Genomic DNA, 26,315 nt, shown 5'->3' on the forward strand with positions numbered 1-26,315 from the left:
TTACAGATCCGAAGCATATAAGGGTAACAGTACAATAAAGTAAAGTTTTGGTTGTTTAATAACTATCGGTAATGAGCGTGGGATAGTTTGATATCAACAGTTGACGCGTTAACTGGTTCCTGACAAATGTTTATTGAAGTTTACTATAGTGTTTTACCAATACAGAGTGTGCTATGAGAGCCAGAAAAAGACTAACAGAATTGTTCATTGTTGTGTTCTGTTTGTGTGTCGCAGATACAGCCGTTGATATGTATAAACACTTCAACCCGCTAACTAGGGGAAAAGGCCCAGAATAGACACAAATACCTAGGTATATAGGAAAGGTGTGAGCCTGCATTAAACACCCAATATACACTGAATGGTCCATTTAAAGGTTTAGGGATTAAATCAGGCATAACATTTGCATAGCTGAATCGATATTATAGGGACTATGTAAGACTAGAGTTCAAAGGGAGCATACAAAATGAGTAAATGCTTTTAAAACTAATTAAAGGCCAGTGGACCTAGTGCGTCAGAATGTTTTCTACATTTTTTACCTGTGTTATTGACATAGCGTGTTCTGTTCAATGTACTGGTAAACCCAGTCATAATCACACAATGGAAATCTGTGTGCTAATTGATATTACCAGGTAAAGAAACCTGTAAAATTATGATTGGTAAATAAAAAGTAATGAATGTGTTTGAATAAGGATATAAATGGAGCCATGCCATGTCAAGAGTATTACTACATTAGTACATGTATCACTGATGGGTTACTCTGTTATATGATGGGAACAGGGATGTAATATAATATCATCTAATGTCTTGAGTTTTCTCTCAAAAACACCAAACACAAGTTGAAATACTAAACGTCATCCCAGACCTAGATAACTCTGATCTCATGGCTTTGAGTTTAGTTCACCTTGTCTAGACCTAGATAACTCTGATCTCATGGCTATGAGTTTAGTTCACCTTGTCTAGACCAAGATAACTCTGATCTCATGGCTATGAGTTTAGTTCACCTTGTCTAGACCTAGATAACTCTGATCTCATGGCTATGAGTTTAGTTCACCTTGTCTAGACCTAGATAACTCTGATCTCATGGCTATGAGTTTAGTTCACCTTGTCTAGACCTAGATAACTCTGATCTCATGGCTATGAGTTTAGTTCACCTTGTCTAGACCTAGATAACTCTGATCTCATGGCTATGAGTTTAGTTCACCTTGTCTAGACCTAGATAACTCTGATCTCATGGCTATGAGTTTAGTTCACCTTGTCTAGACCTAGATAACTCTGATCTCATGGCTATGAGTTTAGTTCACCTTGTCTAGACCTAGATAACTCTGATCTCATGGCTATGAGTTTAGTTCACCTTGTCTAGACCTAGATAACTCTGATCTCATGGCTATGAGTTTAGTTCACCTTGTCTAGACCTAGATAACTCTGATCTCATGGCTATGAGTTTAGTTCACCTTGTCTAGACCTAGATAACTCTGATCTCATGGCTATGAGTTTAGTTCACCTTGTATAGACCTAGATAACTCTGATCTCATGGCTATGAGTTTAGTTCACCTTGTCTAGACCTAGATAACTCTGATCTCATGGATATGAGTTTAGTTCACCTTGTCTAGACCTAGATAACTCTGATCTCATGGCTATGAGTTTAGTTCACCTTGTCTCTCAGATTTCAGTAGACTAATTGTCTTAAATGTAGTTCAGTTTCAGAGCATTTTATCCCTTTTTCTGTGAAAATGAACTGTAACACTGTATTGTACTAATTAAGTAAATACATACAGTTGACAGAGATTTTGTGTTGAACAGGACCTTTTGGCCTACTGTGACAGGCTCAATGAGAACAAGGCGGACAAGGAGTATGTACAGATGGAGGTAGATGTGGTAAGTATTCTGATCACTCGGCTTAACTTACATCCAACAAATCCTCCAAGTCAATCACTACAATCATGTATTCTTCATAACTCACCATCCCTTAGATGTGCCAGGAGACACTTCTATACTCTATATTACACAGAACTGTATAAAAACCATTGAATTTTTGCACATGTTTTGGTCTTTCAGACTAAATAAATGAATCAGAATTGTTGACCCTATGTTGAGTTCAATCAGTCAAGAGATAGTTAAAAAGACATTAATGTAACAAAAAAATCATGTTTCATGTTACCATTTTTTGATTATGAAAGAATTGTGTAGCTCTGTTAGCACAAGTGACACAGATGTTTTGGTGTGGTTATTTTACAGAAAGCAGACAAGCGTTCCCTTGACAACAAAGTCAACCACAGCCTGTTTGACAGCACAACCAATGACATCAACAGGATGATCAAGGAAATCCTCGACAAACTCTCCGGATATGTACGTAGAATACCAGAATATTGATCATACAAATCTTATCTTGAGCGGGTGAAAATAGTTATAAGCTCACCTAAAGGTCAGCTTAGTACTGGTGGTCATTGTAACGTAAATGTCTGGGCGAACTGCTTATCTAGGCTCGTCACTTCAGGTTTAATCGGAGGCGCCCACCGCTAATCTGTTAAAAGTATGTTATCAGGAAAGAATTAGATACTATTAATCCAATAATTGTTCAATTATATTTCATTGGAATCTAGATACCAATAATGTGTTGTTTGACCAAAGATAGCTGTGTTCGACCATTTGACCATGTGTGATTGACCATTGAGTATTGACGGTTGTGTAGGAAGACAATTTTAACACCACCTGTCACAAAATTAATGAGGACATAGATGGCAAGCTTGACCGCCTGGAGCTTGACCCTCTTAAGGAATGGCTGGAAAGTCGTCTGAAGGCCCTGAACGACAAGCTGAAGCGCACACAGGTGTCAACGGAATGGGGTGAGGACGATGCTGCCGGGATCAGGAAGTGAGTCTCATTGCTAAAAACTCATCTTACTTTCTGTGAATAAAGCTTCCTTTCCAAATTTAGAGTCATCCATCCATTAAATAAACTTAAGATTTATCACCATAGCTCCCCTCGACCTCCTCCTCCCTAATCCTGCCCCCCATGACCCCTCTTGACATACCTCCCTTGTGAATACAGTGCTGCAGCACCTTACTGAATGTATATTGTACTTTATAATCATACAAGTGTTCCATCAAATCCGATGATTGACACTAAATCCTGTGTAAACAATGTAAAATGATAAAAAGTGCAGTAGTTATTTGTTTTTGAAAACCTCTTTGAAAACTAAGAGGGAACTTAGACCGTATAACTTCACCATGCTAGCTGATCTGTTTACATTGCAGCTTCTGTCAACTGTTGTGCAAAATTTTATTAATTTATTGTGACTTAAAACTCATACCATATAATCAGGTCATAAATGAAATACAAATTTATAGATTTACCTTTGAAGCATTAAGAATTTATCTGACATTTATTTGTTTTTGTATTAAATGAACTTAATTATTTTTGTTGTACCTAGGGTTTAGTTATTAATTTCTACTTGTGTATTTCCATTTTCTCTCAGGGATCCTTGTGATACACTTCATTAATCAAAGCTTGGCAACTGGCCTTGTTCATAGAGCTTTACTCATCCTCACCAGATCAATTATGTAAGGCTCATTGTATAAGCTGTCTGAGGCTGTAATTTTGAGTATGGTTTATTTTTCAATAGGCAATTGATCCAGAAATTCCACTGCATTTCCTGTGACAGACCTGTTGACCTCATGCCAACGGGGTAAGCTAACAATTCATCATATTCATGGACCAAAATACAAGATAATGTTTATAAAATGGAAGATAATTGGACGAAATACAGAAAAAATAATCCTTCAGGAATTCATTGGAGATGAAGAACTCTGTACTTGTGTAGTAATTGTAGGAAAAGGCGTTCAAAACGGAATGGAAAACTAGGAGCTTAATTAAAACATGTTAAAGTAAGAAAGTTCTAAATATTTGAGAAGGCGTTGTATGCAGGAACAATTAATTCAAATGACATTTGATGATTTGTGGTATATACAATGTGAATTCCTGACTTTGTAACGTTGTTACCACAGGCCAGTGCCCTCTCTGCCTTCACACAGTGGACTGGCACCCACACGGTCACCACGACCTTACACGACATATGAGCTTGATCAGATCCGTCAGCATGCCAAGAGGTGAGATACGCTGAATGTAAAACCCTTATGTCTCGGTCATTAAAGGTTACATGTCAGCTTGTCATTGAATTGTATTGACCAATGAACGTTGTCCCCTGTCTTTTATAGTAACCAAGAAAGGCTACCCTTCTGCTTGTCATATAATCTAGCAACCAATGAGCTCTCTCCCCCTGTTTCCCATAGTAACCAAGGAAGACTATCTGTCTGCTTGTTACAGAATCTAATAACCAATGAGTGCTCTCCCCGTTTCCAATAGTAGCCAAGGAAATCTATCTCCTCCCAATTATATGCTGTACTAGATGACCTCCTCTTTATAGCGGTACTTGTCCTCAAATTGTTTCTGGCTAATCTGTTTAAACAAAAAGCTGTCCTTAGTGTGAATATTTTAGAGCACTTTCCAATTGTATGAAGAGCTCTTCAGTGATACTACATCAAATTCCTTATGATATTGTTGTATCTAGAAATAACTCTGTAATGGATAGTACATTGTTTGTTCTGTTACTGGACATGTTGATTGATGTGATAAAACTTTAACAGTACTAAGAACTTGTCATGTTAGAATTGATATTTGATACAGTACAGTAAGATTTCAAATGACTGCATAATGCTTTGAAGCTGTGGGGCTAACATTGTTAATTCTCATTGCCATAATCAATGCATTGAGAGTCCTATAGCGAAGTTTTACAAATTAACACTTGGCAAAAATCTAGTATAATCTGAACAACACATTAGTTCAGTGCCAGCAGAATTTTGTGCCTGTGTTTATATTTTAGTATTTTCAGCAAAATAGGAATATAGAAAAAAAGCGCCCACAAAATATAAGCACTATGCAGTTTTTGGTTTTTGTTTATATTGATTTGCTATTTTCTATTTTTTGCTTTGTATTATTTCATTGCTGGATTGATGTATATGTTGCTGTCTTTATCACCTAACCTAGGTTTCTGTGTGGCTGTCTGTCATATTTATATACTGTTGTAATATTGTTTACCTAAACAGAATGTACGCCGGTACAGACAAGCCCAGTGCTCGGTAACTGTACTAGAATATATATCTTCTAGTTTGGAATGAACTCAACTTCCTGAACTATATATCATCTGTACTAACAATTCTATGCTCCATAAACAACTAATTATTTGTGCCATGCCTTTACTCCTCCCATGACTCATTGGAAGCCAGCCCCTTTCCCTGAAGTGCCACGCCCCTCCTCACTAGTGCTTTGTGGTATGCGGTGCTATACTGTCACATCAAAAATCAATTATACATGTTGTATTTCCTTGCACAATTTCCCCAAACATTTACCTGCAACCTTCCTATCACCTCCAACATTGCATTACAGAATATTTACCATTAAACTCCGCTGTCTATCTCTGTATATCACAGTATACAAGATTTGATACCGCTGTCTATCTCTGTATATCACTGTATACCAGATCTGATACCGCTGTCTATGTCTGTATATCACAGTATACAAGATCTGATCCCGCTGTCTATCTCTGTATATCACTGTATACCAGATCTGATACTGCTGTCTATCTCTGTATATCACTGTATACCAGATCTGATACTGCTGTCTATCTCTGTATATCACAGTATACAAGATCTGATACCGTTGTCTATCTCTGTATATCACAGTATACAAGATCTGATACCGCTGTCTATCTCTGTATATCACATAATACAATACCGCTGTCTATCTCTGTATATCACAGTATACAAGATCTGATACCGCTGTCTATCTCTGTATATCACAGTATACAAGATTTGATACTGCTATCAAATGTTCATGTCCTCAAGTCACCTTAGATTATCACCGATCCTTTTGATCAACAAATGCCCCCTTCACCCTTCCAAGCTCCTCAATCACGGAATGCGTGAATAGGTGGTATAGGCACTCACTTTCTGCACGAGGTCATTTTCGGGACATTTACTTTTTTCCTGTGTCAATATCATGTTATATTATATGATGGATTGTTCTCTAAATATTGCTACAGAGCTACAATATTTGGCCAGAACATTCTGCCAGTCCTTTAATGTGAGTGTAAATCATATTTGTTGTCAATATTGACATGGCTACAACTTGTTGGCCCAGTCTATATTGGCTTTCTAAACGCCCTAAATCAAGCCTGGTTTGGATGGGAAATCACTTATAGGGGTTCGCTGGTGGTAATCATTGTAAGTACTGTTTGCTGTCTGTATTGTAGACTCCTCGTCGTGTACACAGCAAACACAAACGGAAACAAACTCCATTCACTATTGACGTATATAGTCTGGCAAACTCTTACATTTAAATTTTCTTTTATCAATTAAAGGTGTCATTTCTTTTAATTCTAAAATTCTGATATTTTACCTGTATACATTGTATTTGAAATTGAATATTTTCATACAATGAAATTTAAACTTATCATAGAAGATTATTTCTTACCTGGCTGTTTAAACTTACCTGTGACGGTGATATCTTACCTGGCTGTTGGGTGTGGTAACGAAACCTGTTAGTGTTATAACTGTCCACAATCCAGTATGCGATTGCCATCCAATCAATGACTGTATTTCATTAGTGTTTGTATATTTGCATGCGCTAGTTTGTTTTAGACCTGTGACAGCTGAGTTGCTTGGTATATATATATAGTCTTGTATGCTGTGTCACTAAGTTACAGAAGCCAGTCATAGACAAACATAAACACACAAACAGTTCCAGTGATAAAAAAAAGATACAATACATAATCTTCTGGGTCATTTTCAGTCTGAATTATTGATTTAAAAACAACTCAGCTCTCTCAGGACAAATATTATCATTTCTAGAATTACAAGTGTGCCTGTATTTTTCTGACTATTCAAGTGTTTGTTTCAGAGCAAAAGATAGATAATGTTATGTTGTTCTGAGAAAAAATGATTGTTGACTAATTATGGTCAGCCACCAAGATGTATAACTCATTGTTAGATTTGGATAGTAATTAAGACTGGTCACTGAATAGTCAGACAGGCATTGTGTATGTGACAGATGGGACCTTGGTTAAGTCAGTAAGGACGGTACCTGTAATTCCTCGGGCTCTGTCATGCTCTCCACTGTCACCTGACTTATCCAACGGTACTCTGTATTTATCACTGTTGCACCTCCCTCATCTAATCTCATCACCTCTTTCTTTTCATTTCATTCTTCCTTTTCCCCCCCTTTGAAGTGGTCTCCTTGGAAAAAACAACATCAACTTTGAAAGAGCTCTTGCTGAAAGGGAGCTAGTGAGAATTCGTAAATCAGACTTGCGAGCCTTTTTTGTTCATTTTGGCCATGACCTTGATACTTACAAGAAACAGCGTGAGGCGTAAGTGATAGTATGCATGGAAGTACTTAATACTTCAGCGAAGTGGCAACATTATATAATATATTGAATATATGTCAAAGGTCAAGGTCAAGCAAAATCACTAGCTTCAAAAAGTTTGATGGTATTTATCCTCACTTTGTGTTGAGATTATACCTACACGCTATCACCGCTGTAGTCTGTTGTCTAATAGTATTTTATTAGTATTTTTAAAGTAAAATGAACAGTGTTTGGACTTTGTGCCAATGTCTGTAGTCTTAAGGTTAGATCGGGTAATAAAGGGGTTATGTTGGGTAACGTACGATTCAATATCTCTTCAATCACTAATGGATGGTCATACAAGATATTCATGTTCATTCCATTTATGATTTATGTTCTCTGATGTCATGATATCATAAATCTGATCTTTGTGCCTTCTTTCTTTAAAATCATAAAATGAAATTAACTTTGGTTGTCAGTCTGATATTGAACCACATTAAGGTTTATTCACCAGCAAGTTGACCCGTTTCATCACATTATCCTCACCTGTACCCTGATGTACCCTTCTTTCACACCAGGTATATCTCACCCTGATGACCTGTTAGCACCTAGCTGTGCATGAGCATGATTTACGTGGCACATTATTACTATTGTCACTTTTCTATATATGTAATCATTCTTCCTGATGATCTGGTACATCTTACGTATGACTGGAAATTGCATGTGTCTAAAAAGGCATATCTTTTCTGTGCGAGTAGCAGATATGACTGCATGAGTATTATGGGATACATTTGTTTAAGCTTCACCAACTAGCTCCTTCTGAAGCCTGCTGTGTGGATGCTGAATTGTAACAGTGGACATTGATATATTTGATAACGTTTTCCAGTCCCATTAAGAATTAACATAATCAGTCGACATCTGGTGACTTAATTAATATAAATTTGGGCTTCAATAAGAACTCTCTTTTAACATTTCTGAAATAAAACTATGAACCTGCTTAAATTTTGTACTTTCTATAACTTTAACTAACAGGTGTTGATATTATGACAGTGATCTGGAGTACGTGTATGTAACTTACCTCTGTATTGACAGCTTCGCTAACCCAGAGATAGCCGACTACTACGCCACTCAGAGAGCTTGTGGAGGGAACCACACCACAACCTTCCCTCACAAACGCATCACGCGCCTGTCACACCTCAGGTAATAGCAGTCAGACACATTTCAACTCATATACACCTGGATCATTTTTAACTTTCTTGTAACTGTGTTATCTGTATCATAGTTGCCCTTTCATCTGCAATTTGAAATCTGTAAGTGTGAGGCAACAAAATCACAAGTAGCAGACAGAAGGTAACCAAGCTGGAATCTACGCAGGGAAATAAAGGAATTCCTTTTTAAATAAGATTGTGATGGAACAAGTCCAGAACTGTTTAAACATTTGAACACGCGAATGCTGGGCTGAAAAGAAAACTTAGTTTAAGTTTTAGAAATCCCAAGAAATTGAAATGAATTCAAGATCCTTTTTTTTTTTACCTGTTTTACTAAGAACATATTTAAATGTTAGCAAAATATAAATGTGTTCTTCGACTATCATATAATCTTCAACATTGCCACAATTTGATGTTCTGATATATTGTCTTAATTTGATGTTACCTTGAGTTGTTAAGGCATGATATTATACACAAAAACATACAAAACATGGACTAATGAAGTGTGCCTCTCTTTGGTCGTCATTTACACAAGATGGTTGTGTAAAATGGCACAACCACAGAAATAAACATAGGAAAACATTCCTAAGATTGATGTTTGTGCTAACAAATATGTATCTGCTGCAAAGCGAGTCGAAAAATACACATATGTACAAGCAATAAGCTAAACTGAAATTAAAGGAAATAGTCCGAAGATTGACAGAATCAGATTTCTTATAACTAGCTGTGCATGGCAGAAATGCTTATGTATTATTGATTTTTATTGTTTTTTAAGCCATCTGTTCCGGGAGGAAGAGGAAACTGTGTACCCCCTGTACAAGTAGGTACCCTGTTGAGTACTGATCTGTCTGGTAATCTACCCAACTTAGGCAACCATTTGTTGGGTAATGCTAGTGTTTACAATTTTTCTAAATATAGAGAAGGATAGGTATAATAATGAAATGATTAAAAGCAATACTTTACTAACCTGACATAAACATATACGTGTATATACAATGTAATAGTAAAGCTACTTTGTTACCAATTCTGACTATAACTGTGTCAGCAAGTCTAGTGCTAGAAACCAGATTTCATTTCAGTAATAATTACCATAACTTTAGTATGCATATANAAGTAAAAGGTATAGACAGTGGTATTATAAGCTGTGGATGTTGTAGGGAGGAGGTGAATGTCCAGGGGGCAGATGGGCACATCTACAAGGGACGTATGGAGAAGATGGAGGCCAAATATACACAGGCACAGCAGCAGACACGTCAGGTAAGTCATCAGCTCCTAGCAAAGGTAGGTTAGTATGATTAAACATTGTTAAAATGATTCCTAGCCTGATGAATTTCAGTACTTTATTTGTAAATTACACAATGTGGTAAGAAAATATCCACACTTTTCAGGTACAACATTGAAGTTCTACGACTAGGCTTATCCAGTCCTTTGGCTTGTGCAGATAGACAGCTGTCTCATGTTGATCTCCTCTTACATTTGATTCAGTGTTGCATGTACCAGTTAATTGAAATATGTTGGGTATAAGAAATCTTCGTCTTTACAGGACCCATACAAGCTGCACTCCCAAATGCATCAGGCTCCTCCTCCCATCCACCAGACTGGCGGGCAGCGTGTCACACAGCAAACCACTTCAGTGCGTGTGGCCCGCCCCACCTCGGCACGTCCCCTCCAGTCCCCACGCCCCACATCAGGACGTGTGACCATACGGCCAGTGTCTGCTCGTGGAGGAGGGTCTAGACAAGCCTCTCCAGTGCCAGAGTCCTCCCACACCACTCCTGTCCCAGAGGAGTCTCCGCGTCTCCCAGAGGGGGACCAGCATATAGAGGTGCCTACCACTGGCAACAACTGAACGCCGATGCAATAAAACTCTAACATAGTGTATTATGTAGATGTAATTTTGCACCTATTCAATTTTTTCGTATCATTCTCTGAATTGTGTGGTCATAAACTTATTGTCATTTAAAGACTGTTTCATCATGTACCTCCAGGACATGGAAGTTCTAGTTAGTTGTTCAATCTTATCCACACTCTGCGGAAAATCTAAGTGTTAGGCTTTTAATACCAGCATTACTGTATAACAAATCTGGTCTTTACATTTCTTGCCAGTGAGGAAAAATCATCAACGAAGAACTCTTGTGAAAACCCAATATTGTTTTCTATTTTTCCTTTTTATATTTTCGATACAAAAATTATCTGTTATTTTGGGTATTTTCAAAAAAGAGGAGGATCTTTTGTAACTTTTTTAAACTTTACTCATATTTGTTTTTTTTAATTAAGGTGTATTCTGTCTTAATTTAATGTCATTTACAATACATATATAATGACAAGTGTGAATGCACCGATTTTCTGTATGTGCAATGTGTATAAAATCTATACATCTATTACATGTTTTACTGTATAGCCCTGCTTTGTGTTTGTTATATTGTCAGCAATAATGTATCACCCTAGAACAGTATTGACACACGCCAGTCACTAATTGTTAAAAGTAAAGCGTATCTGTGTTACCGACACAAGTATCGGTCCCTTGTTGATACTGATACTGGCATACCTTTTACCTTGTCCAGGGATCTTTTTATGCCGTCCATTGAAAATGATACTTTGGTCCATTTTACACCATGTTGTGATTATGACTAGTGTCTATTTTATACCGTCCATTGTGACACAGGGTTGTTTTGTGTCCAACGATCATGACTCTTGGGTCTATTTTTGTGTCCGATGATTGTGACACTGGGTCTGTTTTTGTGTCCTATAATTGTGATGCTCGGTCTGTGTCCAAAGATCGTAACACTGGGTCTGTTTTATGTGTCCAAAGATTGTGACACTGTTTTTGTGTCCTATAATCGCAACACTGGGTGTCCTATAATCATGACACTTGGTCTGTTTTTGTGTCCTATAATCGCGACACTGAATCTGTTTTTGTGTCCTATAATCGTGACACTGGGTCTGTTTTTGTGTCCTATAATCATGACACTGGGTCTGTTTTGCAGCACTTCTACAGACAGTCTGTGATATACCAGTGTACATGTATATTTGGTTAAGTGCTTATCCATTTCTTGTACTAAGGTCAAAACACTGCAATAAAATTAGAAAAGCAAACTATTTTAATTAGCGTTTAAATTTTACGAATTTGTTTATGAAAGAATTTTCTTAAGCTTATTAGATTTTCACATATGATGTTTATATGTAGTGTAATTGATAACTTATTTTATTATTGGATTAAAGCTGTTTTGTAGCTATAAAGCCAGTCCTGATATATTAGTGATGTAATTATCTCAGATGTTTAGAATGTTTAGTATTTTTATCAAATAGCTGTTCTGTGATATTTTTCTCTTGTAAGTTTGCACAGATTTTACAATCTTGTTGATATTGATGGTAAATAGAAATTTGTTTTAGCAATATGTATCCATGTTGATGATGTTAGTATGAGATGTATATTGTTGTTTCCCTGAGGTCAGTCCTGTGTTATGGGGTTTAACAGGTTTATTAATCCTAAATGATTATGATGGCATTGTAACTGTAACAGCTGTCTTTGCTGTTATAAAGATCAACTTCTTACAACTTAAAACTTACTGAAACCCAATAAATTTGTCTATTGATGAAAACATTCCTTTATAATTTGGTTGTGGCGACCTCCTCATCGAAGGACTGATCTCAATGGATGTGTTATGGCTCAAACTGACGGTGCTTTACTATACTTTGAGTTGTTTGAGGGGAAGGATTTGTTGGCATTAAGTTAAGCCCAGCTTCGGGGTCATTTCTGTCTTAGGTGTACCTATAAAACAAAAAGTGCCTAAATTTGATTATAATATTTACACAAATAACAGGACCTCACTTAAGATTAATATCCACAATAACTGTATACATGTAGCACCCAGAGCAGGTCCCATCTGTCTATAACTTGTTGTATTTGTAATATGTACCACATATCATGTGTACAGAATTGTTACTGCTGATACAGACACAGGCGTGTGTGACTGGTGTAGCACTCTAATTGCGGATAAAAGTCCTGCACACATACAGTGTCAAGGAAAATGTATTTCATAGAAATCTTTACACCTGAGGGAGCATTATTGTGGGTGATCTAGTTCACAGGCTTGTTAATTCCTAGAGATGTTATATGTATCAAAGATATATAATGCTCTTACCATACTTAATTTTGTATATGTATATGTATATATTATATATGCACCAAAGTATTGTTTTTTGCCTCTGTTCAATATTTAACCCCTCCCTAGCTTAAGACACCATTCCGTCCCTATATACCATGTTGTTTGTTATCTTGTTTTCATATATTCTTTGTAATGCAGAACGTTCTGATTTAACCCAATTCCATGTGTCCATTGGTCCTCGACACAGTCAGCAAAGACTGTTCTCCCTTGTACCATTGTCTCGCTCTAGGATCATTATCTCCCCTTAACCATAGGTATCATGTCACCTTTGGATTGTTATCGTTATCTCCCCTTAGCATTAGGTATCATTACACCTTGGTTTGTTACAAATATGCACTTTATAATTCTGTATTTGATAAGTAATACATTCCAACAAGCTGTGAGTTAATATCCTATTATAATAAACAAGTTATTACTGTTTATTTATTCCTGCACGTCCTAGCAGTGAATTGATTATTTCTAAGGTATATTACTGATTGAATGGTTAAGCTGCAAACACCTGTACAAGCTTGTGTATTCTGCTAATAAACTATTTCTGATTCAAGCTGATGGCATTTGGTATTATTTCACATCTTGAAAAAAAAATGATCAACAAAACTTACCAAAGTTTCAATTCTAGTGAAGATTTTAGTAACATGTAAATTAATTACCACGTATGTGTGGACAGCTGCGGTGACCGATGGATAATGCTAGCACTGTACTGGGAACATAGGGCAGAAAGTAAACGGGCAGAAAGTATAACTTACCGTAGTAGGAAGTGTATGCATGCAGTAATTAGTTAAATTCAGATGTTATAAATCTGTGTGGATTAGGCAGTGGGCTTTTATATAGGCTCGACATCTGAGATAAAATCTTATACCATAAGGGGTTTGGAGTTCTTCAGAATATGGACATTGGGCTTTTCAGAATGTGGGCTCATCTATAGTAAGATCTCTTATAAAGAGATGTTGAGCTTTAGTCAGAATATGGGCTCATCTATAGTAAGATCTTTTATAAAGAGATGTTTAGCTTTAGTCAGAGTGTGGGCTCATCTATAGTAAGATCTCTTATAAAGAGATGTTGAGCTTTAGTCAGAGTGTGGGCTCATTTTCGGTTAAACATGGTATGTTAACAGTCATAATTATCTCAGTATTTTGTGGCTGAATTTACATGTGAAGAAGAGAAAAAAACACTAAAAGATGAATTATTTGATCATAGAATTTTAATAAATATACGAGTGAGGAAGAAGCCTCCGCTAGTGACACAACAAAAATATCACAGTTTTATTAAGTACCGTTGTGCAAGATCATGTTTACCACCACGAGTAAGGACAAATATAGCTGGGCCCCTCACCTCTCCAGAACACGGAAGGGGCCTCATACAGGTGTGCTTCAGTGTCTCTTGCAAATGAATAAAAAACATCTATCTCCAGCGTTCGGAAGCCTTCATGAGGGGCCATTCATGTGTGCATGTTGACAAAAGATAACAGAAATATTCATAGGTAGGATGACTAGCAGTAATACATGTAAATGTATAAATGTCAAAAAATAACTTTACAAATGATTCTGAAATCAATAGCATACAGAACACAATCAAGGTTCTAAACGGAAATTTGTTGTAATAATCCAATGATGTACTGTTGTCAGACATGTCTAGTAGGACGAGAAGTCCACAGACATGTCTAGTAGGACGAGAAGTCCAGACACCTGGTCAGCTTGTAGGATCAGTTGTGTTCTTCAGTAGTATTTTCATGCAAACAAATCGAAGTGACAGTGGTTTTACACAGGTATTTAACACATGTTTTCATAATTGGTAAATCCTTTTCTAAAATAAGTGCAATAAACATATACCAACAGATACACATCACATATTTCTCTGTCGTCTTCACCAGTAAAAACAGTGTAACAATCACCAACAGATATATATGAATCATATAATTCATATAAATGTTGGAGACTGAAGAACAGTCTTAAAAGTACATAACAATGTTATTAATTTATATTTTGTATGGAAATAGACAATGGGTATACATGTATCTATAATGAAGCTTATTTCAAATACATTTTCAATAAACACAACATAGGACATGAAAGACAACTGTAGATGAGTGTCACCCTCCAGTTTAATCGGCCAGTGGAGTGTGGTCTATTGTAGTTACAAGCCACCATTGTAAACAACTGTAGATGAGTGTCACCCTCCAGTTTAATCGGCCAGTGGAGTGTGGTCTATTGTAGTTACAAGCCACCATTATAGACAACTGTAGATGAGTGTCACCCTCCAGTTTAATCGGCCAGTGGAGTGTGGTCTATTGTAGTTACAAGCCACCATTATAGACAACTGTAGATGAGTGTCACCCTCCAGTTTAATCGGCCAGTGGAGTGTGGTCTATTGTAGTTACAAGCCACCATTATAGACAACTGTAGATGAGTGTCACCCTCCAGTTTAATCGGCCAGTGGAGTGTGGTCTATTGTAGTTACAAGCCACCATTATAGACAACTGTAGATGAGTGTCACCCTCCAGTTTAATCGGCCAGTGGAGTGTGGTCTATTGTAGTTACAAGCCACCATTATAGACAACTGTAGATGAGTGTCACCCTCCAGTTTAATCGGCCAGTGGAGTGTGGTCTATTGTAGTTACAAGCCACCATTATAGACAACTGTAGATGAGTGTCACCCTCCAGTTTAATCGGCCAGTGGAGTGTGGTCTATTGTAGTTACAAGCCACCATTATAGACAACTGTAGATGAGTGTCACCCTCCAGTTTAATCGGCCAGTGGAGTGTGGTCTATTGTAGTTACAAGCCACCATTATAGACAACTGTAGATGAGTGTCACCCTCCAGTTTAATCGGCCAGTGGAGTGTGGTCTATTGTAGTTACAAGCCACCATTATAGACAACTGTAGATGAGTGTCACCCTCCAGTTTAATCGGCCAGTGGAGTGTGGTCTATTGTAGTTACAAGCCACCATTATAGACAACTGTAGATGAGTGTCACCCTCCAGTTTAATCGGCCAGTGGAGTGTGGTCTATTGTAGTTACAAGCCACCATTATAGACAACTGTAGATGAGTGTCACCCTCCAGTTTAATCGGCCAGTGGAGTGTGGTCTATTGTAGTTACAAGCCACCATTATAGACAACTGTAGATGAGTGTCACCCTCCAGTTTAATCGGCCAGTGGAGTGTGGTCTATTGTAGTTACAAGCCACCATTATAGACAACTGTAGCAGCTTGTGAAAACCAGTATGGTCGGATATTGTCTAGCAGAGGGTGATTGGGTTGTCTCCCTAGACGGACAACTTTGTGAGCATAAACTTATTTGTCTCCTTACACAAATTTTCCTGCCATTATTTGTAGGGTATGTATAGTTATTTGGATTATTTCCCTTTACAGGTTTTCCCTGTGATTGTTAAAATTGTTTTGGTTGTCTCCCTGGATAGATTTTGGTTGGAGAGGTAAATATATTTAGTTCAGCTGTCTCATTGGACAAATTCCAAATGAAAAGTAAATATTCAGAAGGGAGTTTCCCTGGACAATTGTGAAGAGTAGGTCTCGTACTGTTAAATTTTATCCTGTGAACATCATGCATATATATTTGTAGAGATGTGTAAACCTGGACGGATTTTCCCTGTCAAGGGTATTTAGTTATTTGCGTTTTCACTTTGCAATAGTTGTTTGTCTCCTGGAAACGTTTCCTTTTGAACAGGTTATCTTAAGTTGCATTCTTGGACGGATCATATCACATTGTATTGTGAACACAAATTGTTTCAATACACAAATAAGTGCTTGCTAAGTTATCTGCCCCACTAGCATGTAAACTTGATGCTACACTATTCCTGCTGGCATTAGGTGATTGAGACTCGCTGTCTAATAATGCACCACATTCCTTAGGATTTATATTATCATGCACCACTTGGTCAACATTGTACACACATCAAAAGTTAGCTGTAAGGACTCCACAAATGGATGTCTCTAAGAGACTTTGTGAGCCAGTAGTACTATGCCACAGTGTTGTGTTTTTTGATGGCCGAGATTTGTCGTGGTGCCCCCCTCCGACTGGCAGCGATGGAAGACTTGTCAGACTTAGGGACACTGGTAGTCTTTTTCTCTTGGTCACCACTAGGGGGAGTATCAGGGTTCCCATAGGAAAAGTCCATGTTCCGAAGCATTTCCTCGGTCATGTTATCCGATGTGTAGCCCTTGTTGATCATCCTCTGACTTAAGGGCATGCTTGGCAACTTAACCTCAACGACATCCTGTGGACAACAAAATCAGCTCATTACATAGACAGAAAGGTCCATGAAGATTACAGGGTATATTTGGGTGACATTTTGATAATTAGTGTTTTAGAACTACATTCTTGGTAAGTCATATTGAATTTGCTAGGCTGAAATGATTTCAATATCACTATTAACTTTAATTTAATTATTAACCATTTTCATTGAACTGTATCAATTAGACTGGCCTTTTGACTCCAAAAAGTGTTTGTTTGAAGCAGGAAATGGAATGAATAGTTAACCATTTAACTAGCTAGAGTCTGTAAGGGGGTCTTGATGATAAAGCAGTTTTTCATGCCATACCTATGCTAGGGGTTGGGATTCTGGAAGAGGGAATCGAGTTAATCATGCCATGCCTTGTTTTTAGATGGTCTGGAACAGGGAGCACAGTCCGTTGTGTTATAACTTTGTTTGGAATTCCAGGAAGATTGACCCAATTTTCTGTATGGCCTACATTTAATTTGAGGGCCTGGATGGAAGCAGAACATATCTTGTCATGTTTACCATTATTTGGAGGGTTCGAAAGGAGCAGCAACTTATGATGCCATGCCTTTGTTTGGAATGTCTTGTAGAAAAAGCATATTTAATCATGTCCACCTTTACCTGTCTGGAAGGGGGAGCAGCTTATCAAGAGATTTCTTCAGGGTAGGGGAGGGGGGAGGGGGTGTCCTTGTAGAGGGAGCACAGCTTGTCATCTCCTACCTTTGTTTGGAGGGCCTGGAAGGGGGAGCACAATTTGCCATATCTCTGAGTAATGGTGAAGTCTACATCCTCGGCAAGCCTGTTCCTCCGGTCCATGCGACATGTCTTCATGCTGTGTAACTGTTTAGCCACCTTGGAGCCGAGGAATGTCTAAAAGTGTGGTTTTATACATGAATTTTAGCCTTTTACTACAAAGTGACTACCATGGTAGATAATAATTATGTTTCCTGTAGACATGTCAGCTGAAAAGCAATTCTTGGAAATTAGATAAACCACTGTTCTTTCCTTCAATATCATAAAGGAAACTCTACGAAAACTGCAGGCAAATGATAAAACAAATTAAGTATTCATGTCTTATTTATATAATTGAACCTGCATCACATTGAAAAGGAATGTACCTGTAATATCAGAATCTTTGAAAATTCAAATAAATCAATAAGATACCATTGTTTATTGTCTTTATCATTCTTTAATGATAACTTTTTATCAATGAAAATTTAAAATTGCAAATGAACTGTTCAGTTTTTCACAACCAATTCATATAAATAATAGTCCTCTGATACCCTGTGATCTAACAAATAGGATTTGCTGTACAGTACTTCTGATCTGAGAATTAAATTTTACAAAAAAACACTGAACACCATCAGTAAGACAATACTAAGAAAACACGATGAAAAAAACATGCAATGTTAACATTGTGAACACCTACCTTGGAGCGCTCAGGTCGAAGTGACCCAAGGTCAATTGTCTGTGCCCTGACCTTGATGTTTAGGCTGTGCCCACTGTCACTGTGTCTCTCCACTGTGGGAGCCTGTGTGGGTAAGGGCGTCTATAAACAACCACCCAGAAAGTGCATACAGCTAAATTGTACAGGGTGCTGACATACAGATGTAGGTAACCATTCAATACTGTCTGACTGCCAATGCCAGGGTAACCCAGGAAACCTACAACTACCAACACCAAGGTAACCATAGAAACCTACAACTACCAACACTGAGGTAACCATAGAAACCTACAACTACCAACACCGAGGTAACCATAGAAACCTACAACTACCAACACCAAGGTAACCATAGAAACCAACTACTTCATAAAGATATTATAACCATAAATACCACCTGACTTTTAACAGGGTTACCATAGTTACCACCTGACTATCAATTATATAGTTACCATAGATACCACCCGTCTATCAGTTATATGTAACATGTAGCGCTCCCATTCACCATATTCTACATACAATGGTAACACTTTTGAATGGTTGGACATCCCATACCTTTCCATATGCAATAACATGTCTGGATGGTAGCTACTCCCCAACCTTTCCAGAGCTTCCCCACCTAATCTGCTGCTGGTATTGGTACCCCAAAGAGTTAATATAAACCCCGTGTTGAATATTCATGTCTGTTAGAAATTACAATTTCCCCACTGGCATTGGTCTGTCGGTCAATCATCTGGTCAAGCCATCAAACCACCACGGGCCATCAAACCACCACAAACACGGAAACAGGCGTTTTATCAGTGATGAATTATTAAAAGTTTCACAATATATTTACAGGTATCTAGATTAGAATGTACAAATGTTCACCTGTTCTTTCAATTTTTATTATTTCATATGGTTCTGAAGACTATAAATGGATGTTGGTTTTATATTTGTTGTATTAAATCTAACAGGTGTTTGTGAATGATTTGAAGGAAACCCTGATGTTACAGTTAGAGAATGATAAAACACTTCACAATATCAACAGAAGTATCAAACACATCACACCTATTCCACTGTTCTCACTAGTGTTCAATACAATTTCATAATTCTTACTTTTCTTATAGTGCTGAGTTGCAATTTTGTCATTTAGTTGTAAAAAAAACCTGGCTGTTTTAAGCTTCACAATTGATAATGATTATTAAATAAATATCACCTCAGCTACTGGTGTTTTTCTGTGACTTTGTTTACACACACTGCTCTGGTCATACTGGCCAGCAGCTGTCACAGTGAATGCCTATCAATATCTATGTGTGCCTACTTAAAACCCTTATTATTACAAAGCAAAGGTAGAGAACTCTGTGAAAACACGAAAAGATAAAAATAAAACAGTTAGCCACAATACCACATATCACAACACCACTACAAGGTAAAAATATCCTCTCTACTCACATCCACAGACTCCTCCTCCAATTCCTCCTCCTCCTCCTCCTCCTCTTCCTTCTCCTCTACCTCCCCGTTATCCTTATTTGGAATCTCCTCCTGACCTCCGACCTGTACGTTCTCTGTTTCTATGGTGATATCTGCTTGGCTATTGTTACTTGTTTTATCACCTGTCATAGCAAATCATATGGCAATAATTTAACAAGAGGTCTATTAGGCCTGTTTTGAAATAAACTGAGATACCAGTATGAGATCATGGTGGCAAACTTGAATTTTTTATTGACCCAAACAATTAAAATACAACCACTTGGTCAGGACTGGGCAGGATTTGTGTGCCGCCTTTGGTTGAAACTGACCTGGATGAACTTAAAAATTAATCCAAAAAGTCTCGGCACATCTGAATCAGAAATGAGAATGGTCATCTGGGTGGACAATTGTAGAGACGATAGTTTTTCTGCATGAGGTGATAATTCGGTGAAAGAATTGATGATAGACTTTCTGCTCTAGGTGATGGATGAAATAATGTTTTGGTATGGCTTGTTGATGTTTCTAAACATATAAAATTAAGTCTTAAATCTTCCGGATATTTTTTTTATATATATATATTTAGTTCAACTGCACAATTGATATTAGACCAAACATGTGACAACCTACATCCAAGCTTTTCATTCCTTACCATCTAATTTACTGGTCCCCGTCACATCCCAGGGCGTTTTAGGGTGACACCAAGACTTCTTGTTCTTAAGGTTCCAGGACTTTTTCTGATGAAAGAATGTCAAAGTATGAAACAATTTATTACAATGTCATTTCTATAGATAAAGTTAAGTATCGTTCTTGAAAGTTTAGCGGAAATAACTCTATACAACCTGTTGGAAGCTATTCACACTCACAATTGAATGTCCGACCAAATAGCACAGTTGTTTACAGCATAGTCTTTTTGCAATTTTGAACTTTTTCTTAAAAATCTCATTATCACAGTTATTACAATTGTTTGCCTACCTGACCAAAGGTGCCTATGTAGTGACCCTCCATGGACCAGAGACGTGCCGTTTTGTCTGTGGACGCACTGAGGATAAACTGACCAGCCTCATGCTGGATGTACTCCACACTGACCACCGCCGAGTCGTGGGCCTTGAAGGACACATTGAGATGGGGGCAGGTCTTCACTCTCTACAAACAAATCAGGATCATAACACTGTTACAAAACACTCATTGTTTCAATTATCAACACTCGGATATATTAACTTCAAACTTCAGAATTAGGACTTTTATAAGGTTCCATACAGTACATTCCAATGTCGAGTTAGGACATTCCTCCTGATTTTTTACTGTAAGACTAGACTCTTAAGGGCCTGTCACACACTACCAATGTGCCACGCCGGGACTAAACCGGAGCAAAAAATTAATAACAGCAAGAAAATCAGCAGAGCTCCAGCAAGAAAGCACTTGTGCTACCGAATACCACTTTTCTCACACCTCCGTGTTACCGAGGCGCCGCCGTTGTTCTACTGGTGTGCCACCGTTGACCGGAGCTATAGCGGAGTGATACACGGTTGCGCTGCCGATGTTACGTTAGCACATCGTTAGTACATCGTCGGTGCATCAGTCCTAATTTGGTGGTATTTGGTAGTACTACGGTGTAACATCGGTACCAGTAGGGTACACATTGAGGCCACCAGAGAGCTGCCGATCCATTACGGGACGCTAGTGGTGCTCTACCGACATTAACGAAGCCATACTGGAGTACTGCCGTTGTAGTCCCGTTGCTCGCTCCGGCATCGCTACAGCGGACATTTTTTAGCATGTTCAAAAATTTCTACCGTCACCTACCGTTGTTAAATTTTTTGCCGATGTTCTGACAATGTACTACTGTTTTAGCAATGTGATACCGTTGTGCTTCCATACTAGTACTGATTCCTGAAACTCGCCAAATTTGTGCTCCGGTATAGCTCCAGCAACCCAAATCGGCTAGGTGTGACAGGCCCTTAAAGTCATAAGCCTGTATATCTTTAATAATGTATAGTTCAATATTTGGCTGATTTATTATATACTTTGACCTTACTGTCCCTGAATCAACACTAGAATATTGATGGGATATCAACGGTTGATCCCTGTATGATCATCAATGATACTCGGTATTAACTGAAGATCAGACCCAGATATCAATAACATCCGAACAATGACTTTAAATTATTTCATATATGACTGTCTACATAATAAACATGGAGACTGCGGTTCAGGACTGATAAAACTGAGGATTTATTGTATTTAGATGTTTTACCCTTTCTGTGCTGTGCAGACAGTACTCAGAGATGTCCCAACTTTTAATCTGTCCGGTTGTATCTCCGGTGATGAGACAGGAATTACGAGGGTCTGTGCACATAGCCAGCACCGACTCATCCTTTGTGTCAGGTACATAGAAATAGCCTAAAAAGTAAGACATGAACATAGAAATCGTCTATAAGTAAGACATGATCATAGAAATAGCTGAGAAGTAAGACATGAACATAAAAATAGCCTAGAAGTAAGATATGAACATAGAAATCATCTATAAGTAAGACATGAACATAGAAATAGTCTATAAGTAAGACATGAACATAGAAATAGTCTATAAGTAAGACATAAACATAGAAACAGTCTATAAGTAAGACATGAACATAGAAATAGTCTATAAGTAAGACATGATCATAGAAATTGCTGAGAAGTCAGACATAAACATAGAAACAGTCTAGAAGTAAGACATGAACACAAAAATATCAGCAGACTTCAATATTCTATCAAGTATATCATGTAATGAACTCATGTCAATCTTAGATGAACTGTAATTTGAATTGTTTCATTTTCTATTATTTGGATATTTATCTTATTTGCAATATCAGTTGATATATACGTGTATTTTCTCAGTCATTTCTACAATACTGGACATCACAAAATACAAGGTGATTATAGGGATAAGATGACGGTTATAAGGTTGTGATGACTTACCCATCTCGTATTTGGCGGTGAACAGACACCACCAGTGTAGGTAAACTTACCCATCGCGTGTTTGGCGGTGAAGAGACCCCACCAGTGTAGATAAACTTACCCATCTCGTGTTTGGCGGTGAAGAGACACCACCAGTGTAGGTAGCCTGCCTCACTAGACACCAGCATAGACGTGTCCAATGTCCGACCAGCACAGCGCGCCCGCAGAAACAGGAGTTTATCAACCGGAACAGGCTGTCTGGGTGACAAATAAACCACACCTTTCAATCACAGAAATTTATCATACCACATAATAAATAGCAGTTCTATCATACTTAATCAAATTGTTATTCATATTAATTGTATAATAATAATACAGTATTAGAATCATACAGACTTTTCACAGTTATTACTTTGACCTTCAATGCTAAGAGCAATGACATTCAACTTGCACAAAACAACAGCCTTTGAACTTTCATATTAATGTCAAAATCTTGATACTAAACACTGTTGGTTCTAAACTCAGGACAATATTATTTACTTGATTTGATGCAGTATTTTCAGAAAGACAACTTACCCTTTTGCGATCCTATGTGATTTTCTGTGGCGTGAGTTTGGGCGAGACAGCAGGGTGTTGGAGGAAGGTCGAGGGTCAGAGGTCGTCTGTGATGACCTCACTCCCTGTGCCTCTTCCAACAGGTCCATAGTACTAAAACTGCTGAGGAAACTTTGCTGTTCCTGGATTGCCTCAATTTTCTTGGTTCTGGTCACAGTAACAGAGAGCGCAGGTTATTACATGTATGTGTATGTTGCATAAAGTATGCATAATATATTCTCAAATGTTGTTCTGATAATACAAGTCATGTAGTAGGCAGGGACTGAAGTAACATCTACTGCAGCATAAGTATACACTACAGTGACAATAAAAAAAATGTGTCACATATATTACCAATGTAACGTACCCTCTGTAACCATTTCATTTCCTACTCATCTTCTATATGTAGGATTATGTATAACATAGATTTCCTGATTTAAGATTATGGTAAAAGATTACTAACTCATTCACCCCTGAAGACGTATTTGAACTCACCCAATTCAAAGGTTGGAATAGTTCATTATAAAATTTCAGGGTTGAATGAGTTAATTAATTTTCAAATTTCACAAAAATGATTGAAAATGTGTGGCTATCATCCTTAATTATTATTATATGATAACATGAATGTGCCCATTAGTCAAACTTAATCTCTGATATCTCTTGATATACAAAGAAACACAAAACTTACATGTCAGGTTTCTGTCCTCTTCGTAGCCTCACAAATATTTTCTCCGTTTCTAGGTCCCAAACTGTGATCTCACCATCAAACCCAGCAGTGGCCAGAAACTGAGGTATGCAGAAGTCCATTGCTAAAATGTCGTCAGCATGGAGTTGTCCCCCTTTCCAATCTGTATTGGCTGGGACATACAGATTCTGTAAAATATTGTTGCATATACATGAATATACAAAACACACTACAAAGAGCACACATTTGAAATGGAGGGAATGGGAAACTTGAATTACCACTTAATCAATTCTTTTTTTAGGAAAACAGATTATTTAGAGTGCACAGGATAAAGTTCTACAAGAAGGAATTAAATCTTACCTGAATTACATTTGTAATTCTTTGTATTTTGCTGGTCAACATAATAGAAATGTCTTTAGTTGAATTATACACACTCATATATACTGTAATAACTACTTCATGGAATAAAAGATATGTATTTTATGGACAAGTGGTCATTATACAGAGGTTTAGGTACAATGTAATTGTAATTTTAGAGATTTAAATTCATGTCAGACTTACATCAGCATCTGAATCATCATAAACTATGATCTTTCGACTCCAGCCAACAGCAAGGATGATGTTCCTGTCCATGACGGGGACAATACCAGTCACCTCAGCTTCCCCCACAGCCTCTAACTTGTGTAAGTTATGTCCATTCTGGAAGTTCCACACCTTTACCAACAAGTAACAAACACATTTAAATATGTAGGCCTATGTGACATGTGTCTTGTGACATATCATGTGACTTGTAACATATGACACCTGTCCTACATAGTATGGTACCTGTACTGTTTACCATAATTGTTCTGTTACACATCCCTGTAATGTTTACCTTAATTGTTCCGTTACGGGCCCCTGTGATCAGCCTCCTCCAGGACTCGTCAAACACCATACATGTGATTTCTTCCTCCCCGTGAGCGTTAGAGAACACAATGGCTTTGTTCCCACTTTCCAGCTCCCATACAGCAATGTTTGAGGAGTCACAGCCTGTCACCACCTTAAACAGTATATACTATGTTATCATCACAGACAGCTGAGGTTCATTTATCAACATAATGGGACAACACTATATGCAAGTATACAGTGAATAATTGTCATTAGACATTCAACAAATATTCATTCTATATCAGTTGTAAAACTTGTAAAGTCACTATACATTGCCATACCAAAACTTTTAGATGCTGCAGTGATCACTTCAGATATACCCCTCCAACAAATCTTCTAATTATCGAAATTGAAACAATATTGTTATGTATAGACCCACTGTGAATAGCGTTACATATTCAAAAATACCATAAATATAACCAGCCCTTCATTTAACAAATCAGGTGAGTGTATCCACAATATTCAGCTCCACTGAGAACAATACTTATACGATACTGGACAACAGTGTCTGGCGTACCTGTTTGAAGAGTTGGTTGTAGATGGCTGAGCAGAGCTGAGTGTCGTGGGTAGTCACAGACTGCTGTTTAGGTAGACGTGTTTGTCCCAGCTTCAGCATCCCCAGGTAGTCATTACAGGTGACGATGAGAGCGTCCTGGGGCGACAGCTGTAGGTGCATGGGGAACTGTCCGTGCTCGGGCATGCGGCCATGGATACTGCTGGGGAATTTGAGCACCACAGTCTGTAGACAGGTGTGTTCTCGAATGTCCCACACCTTTACAACCTACAGGTACAAATAACAGTATTTACTCTACAGTGTAGTAACATTACAATATTCTCTGCAACATAAAATGTCTTTGATCAAAAACCGAGTTCCTTTTGAACACGCATATATATATATATACCTATACACAAACCTATACAACTCAGACTGTATATTACATATCGTGCTAATTTTCCCCTCAAGTCTGTTTGTTACTTACAGCATCTTTTGAGTAGCTGAACACTTGCATAAGGCCTTCGTGAATCTTCACGCCAATGACCCCAGTGGAATGACCCTCGAGCATGGCGATTGGTCGGCTAGCCACATAGGCATTCCAGAGACGGATAACATGATCAAGGCTCCCAGTCACAAGAATGTTTAAATTTTGATTATAATCAAAACATTCTATACCCTTTAAAACAAAAAAACACATAACTCATTAATCAAAATACATTTAACGTCACTAGATACAGGAAAAAGAGATAATTAACAAAAATTCCAATTTAATTTAC

The 26,315-nt window shown here is 37.7% G+C and overlaps 2 protein-coding genes across 8 annotated transcripts in view; one reads left to right on the top strand and one right to left on the bottom strand.

Annotated features, from left to right (window-relative positions):
• Nucleotides 1-13,320, top strand: part of LOC110447366 (glutamine-rich protein 2-like) — a 52,823-nt gene extending 39,503 nt beyond the window's left edge. For 3 of the 5 annotated variants that reach the window (XM_021492994.1, XM_021492998.1, XM_021492995.1), the window contains 10 exons: nucleotides 1,801-1,875; nucleotides 2,236-2,346; nucleotides 2,690-2,871; nucleotides 3,623-3,685; nucleotides 4,005-4,106; nucleotides 7,283-7,423; nucleotides 8,492-8,599; nucleotides 9,383-9,427; nucleotides 9,765-9,864; nucleotides 10,151-13,320. In XM_021492994.1, coding sequence (XP_021348669.1) covers nucleotides 1,801-1,875; nucleotides 2,236-2,346; nucleotides 2,690-2,871; nucleotides 3,623-3,685; nucleotides 4,005-4,106; nucleotides 7,283-7,423; nucleotides 8,492-8,599; nucleotides 9,383-9,427; nucleotides 9,765-9,864; nucleotides 10,151-10,456 — 1,233 coding nt within the window. In that variant the 3' untranslated portion in view covers nucleotides 10,457-13,320. Of the gene's footprint in view, nucleotides 1-1,800; nucleotides 1,876-2,235; nucleotides 2,347-2,689; nucleotides 2,872-3,622; nucleotides 3,686-4,004; nucleotides 4,107-5,102; nucleotides 5,136-7,282; nucleotides 7,424-8,491; nucleotides 8,600-9,382; nucleotides 9,428-9,764; nucleotides 9,865-10,150 lie in introns of all 5 variants that reach the window. The other 2 variants (XM_021492996.1, XM_021492997.1) reach the window with 2 other exon arrangements.
• A 647-nt stretch (nucleotides 13,321-13,967) lies between these two features.
• The window catches only part of LOC110447367 (WD repeat-containing protein on Y chromosome-like), a 59,823-nt gene continuing 47,475 nt past the window's right edge, over nucleotides 13,968-26,315 (bottom strand). For all 3 annotated transcript variants that reach the window (XM_021493001.1, XM_021493000.1, XM_021493002.1), the window contains 14 exons: nucleotides 26,024-26,215; nucleotides 25,561-25,824; nucleotides 24,991-25,155; nucleotides 24,678-24,830; nucleotides 24,120-24,304; nucleotides 23,414-23,599; nucleotides 22,959-23,095; nucleotides 22,155-22,300; nucleotides 20,873-21,043; nucleotides 20,550-20,634; nucleotides 19,883-20,043; nucleotides 18,440-18,559; nucleotides 17,731-17,880; nucleotides 13,968-17,007 (listed from right to left, as the gene is read on the bottom strand). In XM_021493001.1, the coding sequence (XP_021348676.1) occupies nucleotides 16,750-17,007; nucleotides 17,731-17,880; nucleotides 18,440-18,559; nucleotides 19,883-20,043; nucleotides 20,550-20,634; nucleotides 20,873-21,043; nucleotides 22,155-22,300; nucleotides 22,959-23,095; nucleotides 23,414-23,599; nucleotides 24,120-24,304; nucleotides 24,678-24,830; nucleotides 24,991-25,155; nucleotides 25,561-25,824; nucleotides 26,024-26,215 (2,373 nt within the window). In that variant the 3' untranslated portion in view covers nucleotides 13,968-16,749. The remainder of the gene's footprint in view (nucleotides 17,008-17,730; nucleotides 17,881-18,439; nucleotides 18,560-19,882; nucleotides 20,044-20,549; nucleotides 20,635-20,872; nucleotides 21,044-22,154; nucleotides 22,301-22,958; nucleotides 23,096-23,413; nucleotides 23,600-24,119; nucleotides 24,305-24,677; nucleotides 24,831-24,990; nucleotides 25,156-25,560; nucleotides 25,825-26,023; nucleotides 26,216-26,315) is intronic.

This window comes from Mizuhopecten yessoensis, unplaced genomic scaffold (assembly GCF_002113885.1).
Source record: "Mizuhopecten yessoensis strain PY_sf001 unplaced genomic scaffold, ASM211388v2 scaffold3339, whole genome shotgun sequence".
NCBI lineage: Eukaryota > Metazoa > Mollusca > Bivalvia > Pectinida > Pectinidae > Mizuhopecten > Mizuhopecten yessoensis.